This window comes from Folsomia candida, unplaced genomic scaffold, assembly GCF_002217175.1.
Source record: "Folsomia candida strain VU population unplaced genomic scaffold, ASM221717v1 Fcan01_Sc023, whole genome shotgun sequence".
In the NCBI taxonomy this organism is placed as follows: Eukaryota; Metazoa; Arthropoda; class Collembola; order Entomobryomorpha; family Isotomidae; genus Folsomia; species Folsomia candida.
Genome location: NW_019091215.1, coordinates 537110 through 547297, shown reverse-complemented (window position 1 = coordinate 547297; position 10188 = coordinate 537110). Strand labels below are relative to the sequence as shown.

The following is a 10188-nucleotide window of genomic DNA, read 5'->3' as shown; positions in this document are numbered from 1 at the left end:
TTAAGTGTCGCAATAATGGCATTCATTTGTGAATGGATTAAATACAAACTTAAAACATGTCGGTTTGAGGTGGGACAAATTGCATGTCGTGTGGGAGCAATCAAGTGCAAAATTTCAATCTTTATTTGCCATAATATATCTGGGTAAAAAAAATTATTTGCCTCTTAAAATCTTGTAACTGCTAAGACATTTTATTAATACCAAAGTTAAAGTATTTTTATTTAATTATTTTTATTATTTTATTATTATTATTATTTTTTTATTTTTTTAATTAATTATTTTACTAAAAATTTATACACTACTGTTGCTCTATGCACATTACAGTTGTAGCACTAATTGTAATTTTGTCAGATAAAATTCAATAATAAATGATGTGCATAAAAGAACGAATGAAATTATGTATACAATTTATTCTTGAAGTACCAAATAAATTTAAGGCTAGTACTCAGGACGGAGTTTTATATGTATACGTGAAACATTTTAGCAAACCTGGGAAGTAGAAAGTACCATTTTACAATTGATTTCAAGAAACAATCGAGAAAAATTCAAGAAATTACAGCGATATTAAGTCAAATCATCATTTCAGGTTATTCTTTAGTTGTATGATTTAATGCATATTTGTAATTTCCATTATTAATTTTAAGTGAATAATAAGGTTGAAATAGCTAACGAAATAATATAACAAAAATCCAATGAAAAATTTAATACAAAATCTGCCGTCTCGCGTGAAAAATCCGTCCTGAGTACTTGGCTTAAACTAGCAATTTTCTATTTATTAATGCATAATACAGAATGTTCAGACGACGTTAATCTTATGCTCCTGCACGGCTTGACTGTCACCAGCAGAAATTCGTGGAATAATCACTTTAAGCGTGGACTCGGTGCCGTCTTGTCGCTGTCGGTACTCGCAACGCACCCCGTCCCGATCCGCGTTCAGGGGGAGGGCATACTTTCGGGTGAAGGTCGCCTTCACTAAACTTCCGCTCCGGGATCCACCTCCACTTTCGGTCGGAGATATTTCTTCCTCCGCCGAACCTTCTATGATAACAACGTCGTCCACCGTTTTAACGCAAATTTGCTCCGGTTGATAGTTCCCAATTCCAAGGGAGACCTTAAAATGTCAAGATAATTATTTTTTAAAAATTGCAGTTTTCCATAATTGAGGCCATTTTCAGACTGATTTTTACTGAAATTCGAATAAGTATGTTATCTGACAAAGTTTTACAAATAAATACTTTAAAAACTTCACAGTATTTAAGGGATTCACGCAGGCGTTTGTAACTTTGTAAAATTCGTGTATTCTACATTTAGGATTATAAATATTTGTATGTGTGCAAAATTACTTTGCAAGTTTTACTCAAATCAGAGGTGCTTTTGACTTGAAGAACTTTGTAAAACGATGTTGCAAAACTTATGGATTTTACAAACTTACAAAGGAGTTTTCGTAATTGTCCTCAATAAATGTTTCCAAAATTTAAAAAATATATAAATTCAAAAACTTTATGAACCATAATTTACAAATTATTTATTTATCATCTCACCGTGAACTTATCCTTCGTCACAGCAACGCCGGAAGTTTCCTGTCCCACTTGGAACGACTGGGACCAATTCGGCAAATGTAGAAACGATCCGAGCGCATGTGTAACTTTATAAAACTTTCCGTCCTGCTCGTCGCCCTCTGCTTTTTTGGGAGCAAGAGGCACATTTATAACGAGGTAGCCATCGCACCCGATATCGGAGGTAAGGTGATCGACCAGGGCGTCACCCGGAAGTTTAATCCTCCTCTGAAATGACCGCGTGACATCCTCCCCGTCGGAAGAATGATTTCCCTCCACGATCACGTAATCGTCCAACGTCTTCACGCTGATATCACTAGGACTGAAAAAATGAAGAAAAACATGCTTAATTTTTTAGGTTTTGACCGAATTTTGAAAATAATTTCAAATGCAATTACAAGTTTTGTAAGTACGAACATTTCCTTCTTTTGCAAATAATCTATACAATGTGTAAAGTTATAAAGATATGTAAAAATTGGTGATACATATATGTACATATATTCACAAAAAAAGCAGAAATTTAGGCTTCACAATAAAACACAATTTTTATTTAAATTCACGCCGTATTTTGCAAACCTTGAATATTTAACGCCGGTAATTATGGCAATTTTAACTTAAACACTACATATTGGACAAATTTCCATGCAAAAGTGGGTGTAAGTAAGTATTGTATTATGTTTGACATCTTCGTAAGTTTTCAAAGTTAAGAACATGAATTTGCATGAGCAATAATCTATTTATGTATGTGCGTGTGTTACTGTACCTATGTACACTCTTAGGCAATTGGTATTGAATTATTACGAATCATTACTGGACGGAGTACATTCACTAGGGAGCAAAATTGTTCGGACATGTTTCTCATGATCATATCTCATACATTTACTGACAAATCAATTTGAAATTTGGCACAGATATAACCAATCGCATTTGTGGGAAGATATGACTCCAAATTTGAAACAGCTTCGACCAGGTCAAAGGTTATGATTTTTTGACCTAAAACTCCAAAAGTCAGCTACATTAAAGAAATTTTTTCCTTGGTGGTTCATTTTTTGTAAAGTTGGGGCAACTCATCCTGAGCATTTTGATATGTGTTGCACCTCTGTGCGATTTTTTTTACGCCCACAGTGATTTTTTGAAAAGTGCACTTTTGAGATTTTCCCCCATAAGCCCAATGTTATAACTTTTCAAAAGTGCACTTTTCAAAAAATCACTGTGGGCGTAAAAAAAATCGCACAGAGGTGCAACACATATCAAAATGCTCAGGTTGAGTTGCCCCAACTTTACAAAAATAGAACCACCAAGGAAAAAAATTCTTTGATGTAGCTGACTTTTGGAGTTTTAGGTCAAAAAGTCATAACCTTTGACCTGGTCGAAGCTGTTTCAAATTTGGAGTCTTATCTTCCCACAAATGCGATTGGGTATAACTGTGCCAAATTTCAAATTGATTTGTCAGTAAATGTATGAGATATGATCATGAGAAACATGTCCGAACAATTTTGCTCCCTAGTGTGTATGACTCTACCAGCATCGGTAATATCGATCGTTACGGCGTAGAAATGTGGTGGTAATGAAATCGTTATCACTCAGAATCGAACTATAACCACTCAATAATGAATTATTACCAAATCAATACCAGCCCGGAGTACATATGTGACTCTACCGGATGCTTTACAGTGTATATATTTTACGGAAGCGTTTTTTATGATTGATCTTAATTTTATATAGTTACAAAGTTTACGAAGAAGCATGTCTTTCTTACCGAAATAAATGCACATCCAATTTGACATTGAACCTGTCCTTGAATCGCGTAATGTTCGCAATTCCAATCTCCTCCGCTGGTAAAATTCTACTCGCTGGTGGAATCGACCTCCTCGGATACACGGGTTCATAACTCTCCACATTTTGCGGGTAATGAACATGCGAAAGGGAATAATTCCGTGACATTTTGTAAAATATTCTTTCGTGGAAAAAAATCTCCAAACTTTCCTCTCCTTAGATTTCCTCCAACACAAAAAATATACTGATGAATTATGTCCAAAGCACACATACATTTCATACCAACTAAATTTTGTTTGCAGTAGAAATTTGCATGAAACGTGAGACGAATTTAATTACCAGAGTGATAATAAGTGGGTGATGATGCCTCTCATTATCGTACATACGAGGTTTTTGGCACGTAACTAATTTAGAGCTGGTAAGGGCCGTACGTAAAGGATGTGATCGGTTTCCGGAGAACTTTTACCTCCATTGTTCAATTGTTATCTTGAAAATCAGAGGACGCCTTGATCCACACGTTACACCTCCAATCGACCATATGGTGCTTACAGAGTCACGTACTTTAGCATGACAAATATATTGTACATAAGTACATTGATGGATTCACAAATTTAATGAAATTCACTTTTAATTCTCTCTATCTCAAATATTTGTGTCTGATAAGTTGAAAATTTGAGAGAGAAAATATCTGTAATACGATAATTTCGTATTGATTTGTCACAAAAGATGATGGGAGGGGATCCCTATACCGTTCACCCAAAAAATTAACCCGTTTCCTTTAAAATTTTTAAACCTTGCACAAAAATTTAGTTTATTATACCTCGTATTGGTACAAAAAAATCACGCACCATTGATTATAGATGGTATTGATACCGTTGGTATTGATACGTGACTGTACCGCGTGGTTTCTAAGAGTTTCTAAGAGTGCATACATCTTTCAGGAATAGATGGATTCTCGTCTTTATAAATTTATTTCATAAAACATATGTACATATTCCAAACAGAAGTCGTAGACGTAGCTTACATATTTAACAGATTAAGTTTAGCTATCAATAACTTTACACACAAACCTATATAATTGTTTGCAGCACACATTCTAAATAATTTTGTGCCACTGTTATATTTAACGTGTTACTTACGTTTAACAATAGTATTCATTTACGTACCATTTGATTCAAACTGACAGCATTTGCACTTACAATGCGATGGTGTGAAGTGTAGCCCTCCGATTTGGTTCAAATTTTGAAATTAGGTGGTCCATGTAAAGAAAACCATCGTTTCTTCAGGCAGTTTATAAGATGGTCGGAATTTGTCAAGATATTTAAGGGCAAAGTTGAAAAACAGATGATTTCTACTAGGCAGAGGGGCTATTCCATTCTCTTCCCGTAAAAATTGCACATTTTTTTATTTGACCTCAAATGTTTTGACAAATTCCCACCATCGCACAAAGTACCTCAAGAAACGTTGGTTGTATTGACATGGACCACATAATTTCGAAATCTCAAACACATCGGAGGGTTACACTTCACACCAGCGCATTGTAAGAGAGCTACCGAAACTACGTCTTTCCGAAGAACCATGTGTCGCCGTACAAGGTGCAATGCGTGGCTTCAAACAATAAATATGTCACCGTACCGGTTGGGCAATAATTTCACAGGTCTTGACCTTCAAAGTGTTTCGGAACTACTATCAAGTTCGTACGCACACATAATACCACTGCACATATTCACCTTCATAATTATGTCAATTCTAACCATCCCACATTAATATATTATATTTGGTCACAAACCAACTTTTTACCAAATTAAGTAGAATTAGATCTGTATCCCATACATACTTATTAGTATTATTCCTATTACCCAAAGCTACGCTTAAGTTAGACACGCTTCGATAAGTTCTGCCATTCATTGCGGTTATCCACGTGTAGCCACATTCGGCAAATTGCAGCAAATACAACACTATTTGCCATTATAGCGTTCACACAATGATATACGGAGTCATGATATTCCAAGATTTCGACAACTCTTAACAATTTCCAAATTAACCACGCCATACACAAAACTGAAAATAAAACTGAATACTTGAAATATTTCAAATATTCATCTAATAAACTCGTAGCCAGAGTATAACTTTTCTGTATCCATGATAAAAAAAAGAGTCCCAGTATTGTGATAGGGATTATAATCAACACATATAGTAAACCTAATGACTTCATATCATTACCCATCCACGCGTGATAAACATACCCATTTATTAAATTTGGCAAAGACAGACAAACATTCAATAATATCCAGCGAGTGAATGTCGAATGTGGCTTAAATATATAATCATGTGCAAAGTGGTATTTCCATATATACACGTGTTAATAACGTTTAACCATGAGTATGTAAAACGTGTATGTACTTATGTCATGATTTTCATATGCCATGTTTGCTCCCTTCCTTGTACCAATCTGTAATTTGAGAAGACAGAGCTCTCCCTCGAGGAGTCATGATTTAGATTCCGACCAGTCAACAGTATACTCTCAATTGGCTATTCTTTCATATGATCAGAAATAATTCTAATGTATAAACTTAAACCCCATTTGACCAAGTAAACACATCAATTTTAAATTAGTAAACCCAGTTTGTTCCCTGCCTATTTATTTGATAAGTCCACCATATTATTCACACACAAGTTATCATTCCACCCATAAACACCAACACACTTATTATTTCTCATTCTATTTATTGGTCTCGCGAACCGGATCGGCAATTACATCGCCGGCAGTTATCTCTGTGACTTACCGAGTGATAATTGTTACCTAAAAAACTAAGTGAGTGAGTGCTATAAGTTGTTGGTGATAAACTTTGTGACAATGGACAATATTGAGAAGAAGAGAGGTGGCCACAAAGGTCAACTCACCAAAATAAGTGCAACCATCGACAGGCATGAAGCGCCGACGAGGGTCCTCACAATGGATGAAGTCGACGAGCTTATAACCTCCATGGAAAAGCTTGACACGAAGGTTAAGGACCTTAACGAGAAGATGTTTGAGCTCACAACAACAGACGACCAAATGGACAAGGCGGTAGAAGAGGCTGACGAAGTTGACATGCGAATCATCTATGTCAAATGGAATCCATCCTAAATTCCCGTCCTCTCTGTGCAATGTCACCAGATCCAGGAGACTTGCAAGTCTTAACCCCTGGTCATTTCCTCATCGGACGACCACTTAACTCCATCGCAGACCCAGACGTCACTCAAATCAACACCAGCCGATTATCAAGGTGGCAACATATTCAGCACATGACCCAGCATTTCTGGAAGAGATGGCGAAACGAATATCTCCAGACTCTACAACAAAGATTTAAGTGGGCGCAAAAACGAAACAATTTGCAAATAGATGACCTTGTTCTTGTTCATGACGACGATCTTCCCCCAGCCAAGTGGAGACTAGCTCGAGTCACCGATGTCCATCCAGGCGCAGACGGCCTAGTCAGAGTCGTCACCGTAAAGACATCAAAAACCGAATTGAAACGCCCTGTTGTTAAACTAAGTCCAATTTTACCATGCAATGACAATTCATCCTTTTAATTTCATTTAACTGAGTTTCTTATTTTCTAGTTACAAGACGACTCCAACGCCGAACCTGCACGTTTGATTTCGATGTTCCATATTCCGGCGTGGGACTAAACTCCTAGACAGTTCGGTTATGCAAGAACATTCGAATCGGACTGCAATGAGGTTGAGGTGTCAAGCTTGTCACTACGTCATTACTGTATTATTTTTTATACAATTATCATGCAATCAATTTTCAATTTTTGGTCTTTCAACTCTATTTTACGGGTTCATTTTTGTAACGAGATATTACAAGGTGGGCGGTGTTAATAACGTTTAACCATGAGTATGTAAAACGTGTATGTACTTATGTCATGATTTTCATATGCCATGTTTGCTCCCTTCCTTGTACCAATCTGTAATTTGAGAAGACAGAGCTCTCCCTCGAGGAGTCATGATTTAGCTTCCGACCAGTCAACAGTATTCTCTCAATTGGCTATTCTTTCATATGACCAGAAATAATTCTAATGTATAAACTTAAACCCCATTTGACCAAGTAAACACATCAATTTTAAATTAGTAAACCCAGTTTGTTCCCTGCCTATTTATTTGATAAGTCCACCATATTATTCACACACAAAAAAAGGTCGTCTTTATTGATTCCCAATTTTAGCCATTACATTTGAATTACAAGTGAACCAAACCTATAAACACCAACACACTTATTATTTCTCATTCTATTTAACACGAATATAGCAAAAGTTGCTTGATTCCTTGGTGACAATTTGCTGAAGTTATTTCCCAAAAGTTGAAATACCTGACGTGGAACGTGGAAGAGGAGATGATCCTCTTCCACGTGCCAGCCAAAGTGATGCAGCACGACATGGAAGATAACGTCATGCATGACTAAGTTCGTTTCGTCGGAATCACTTACGAAAAGGGAGTAATTTTCTAGAGTAGCTAATGCCTTGTCAAATTCAATTTCCGGATCTACTACGCCTTCAGCAACGGCAAGAAAAAAATTCTGAAGATCTTCACGTCTCATAACTTTCGTGGGTCTTAAGCAAATCAAAAATGACAAAATTGTTTTAACATGCATGCCACTATCCTGCTTCGTTATAAGATCAAGCGTATGAGCAATAACGGCGTAAATATTGCCATCGTACGAGGTGGAATCTACCTGTGATGTTCTGTAATACGCGATTCTTTTGTCCATATCAGATTTAAATGTTTTGTTGAATAGGACCAAGGATCCGCACCTCTCCATTTTAAAACAAGCTAAAACTGTGGAGATAGCGAGTGGAATGTTATCAACTATATTGCACAGGGCTACAATATCAGCCTTATTTTTTCTCGGAAGAAGAAAATGTGCGTATTCCCAGCCATTCTCATCAGAAAATGTATTCAAAGCGATGGATTTACCAGGGAAGCTAAAATTACTCCCACGACTGTTGACAACCACGAACATATCAAAATTCTGGCAATTTATGATGTCTCTTAAAAGGTCTGAAACATGAGTACAATCAGGGCTAGCATTTTCTAAAACTAGGATAATTGAGGGTCCCATTTTGTTTAAAATTTTGTTCGCAACGTCCACCACGCTTTTGTCGCCCGGCTCTATTTCTATACCGCTTTCCTTCAGTTCGCTAACAAAATCTGATCTATGACGAATTAAACGCTCATGAATAGATTCCACGTCGAGAAAGACGCAGTTGGTACGGGGGAATTTCTTTATAATATTGTAACAGAATTTTACTGCGAGGGAGGTCTTTCCAATGCCTCCTATTCCATGGATGTACACGATCGTGGGGTGATACCCATCGTCGCGGTGACGGTCATATTCGTCGTGGAGTTGGCGCAATTCATCCTCCCGTCCGATAAAGTTTGGAATTTTTGGAATGTTTTTTGGCCAGATTCTAGTACGTCGATGAGCTTCTTCTACACCATGAGCAGAGACGGAGAGATGGTTTGCGTCTATTTCTTGAATCCTTCCTATGAAAAGTAAATTGTTATGTATTTTTTGTAATTTTTGGTAATTTCAATACTTAGCGTCATAAATACAGGTGGTTAGTATTCTCAGTATACATACTTACTAAATAATAAACGGCATTTGAAAGTTGTAATTTGGTCTTAAAGTTTAGAAGATATAAAAATGTATCAGAAAAAATATAGCATTTAGTCATTTCTAATGTAAAATTTCAACAAGACCTGATAAATACACACGTGACAACATGAATGGGGAATAAAGTTTACCAAAAATGTATAAATTTTGTACTTCTTTATATTCTTATCACTCTGAAAATTTTTATTGATTTGTTATAGAATTTGAATCAATAAGGTGAAAACATCAAAAAATTATAGCAAATTTCACGCGTGTTCTGGGATCTGTGGTAGAGCCATTTTTGAAACATTTTTTTTTCATACCTGGTCATGCGCAAAATGACCAGCTATGAAAAAATTGGGACTAAAACTCCAAGTATTCTGGAGCGATTATTAATTTCCACCGTTCAATCTTGAGCAATACCTTATCGGTAATCATTCACACAAGTCATACATACATACATATATACGTGGATAAGTAATCTTAATCTGTTGCAGAAACTTTTGGGACACACCGTATAATCATGATTATTTCCTACATACCTGCACTACACATGAAGTACGCGTTTTTTAAAATTTGGATTAACTTGAGAAACGTGGCGTCAGCATTTTTAGATATCCAAATTTCCAAAATTTTCGTTAGACAGTCACCTCCACTCAAGACCCCCATGTCGTATCGCTTCGTCATTGTTATTTTCTCAGCAGGGGGCACGCCAAATACAGTCATGACTGTATCAATTCGGTTGAAGATTTCTGGGTCCTCCTCTAAAATTTTCACCAAGGGTCTAATATCACCATTCACGAGGGTACGATCCATTTCAACGGTTAATTTGTATACTATTTCGCTTTGCTTGCTTTGGACGTCGTCCTGTTTAGTATAACAAACTGCGCAGTATTACAAAATACACTTATGTATGCAGCATATATATATGTATCTCCTCATTGTGAAGATATGCAAATGACGAGAGTTGTGTGCCTATCTTACTCTGCTCAGTTCTAATCATTGTTATCACTATTACGTTATCTAATATCTCCTCACCCAGTGGATAGATATATGCATGATCATATAGCCTGTTTGCTGGTTAAATTTGGGTTTTTATGCATGTATCTATGTACGTAGAGATACGTTTTAATCGTACGTTTCACGAGTCGGAGATCATTGTTCTGCTACGTGTACACCGCGTGCGATAAATTGAGATAGATATCAAGAGACAAA

The 10188-nt window shown here is 36.4% G+C and overlaps 1 protein-coding gene across 3 annotated transcripts; it reads right to left on the bottom strand.

The window, feature by feature from the left end:
* Nucleotides 1-335: 335 nt before the first annotated feature.
* On the bottom strand, nucleotides 336-9876 carry LOC110858880. 3 transcript variants are annotated; one of them, XM_022107766.2, is made up of 4 exons: nucleotides 9516-9869; nucleotides 3316-8864; nucleotides 1542-1878; nucleotides 336-1111 (listed from the first exon to the last, which is right to left on the bottom strand). In XM_022107766.2, the coding sequence occupies exons 2-4, from the start codon at nucleotides 3498-3500 to the stop codon at nucleotides 797-799; spliced, it is 837 nt and encodes a 278-aa protein (XP_021963458.1). In that variant the 5' UTR covers nucleotides 3501-8864; nucleotides 9516-9869; the 3' UTR covers nucleotides 336-796. The 3 variants fall into 3 exon arrangements, with proteins under 3 accessions (XP_021963458.1, XP_035714945.1, XP_035714946.1); XM_035859052.1 differs by lacking the exons at nucleotides 336-1111; nucleotides 1542-1878 and having other exon boundaries at nucleotides 7442-8864; nucleotides 9516-9876; XM_035859053.1 differs by lacking the exons at nucleotides 336-1111; nucleotides 1542-1878 and having other exon boundaries at nucleotides 7442-8860.
* Nucleotides 9877-10188: the final 312 nt, after the last annotated feature.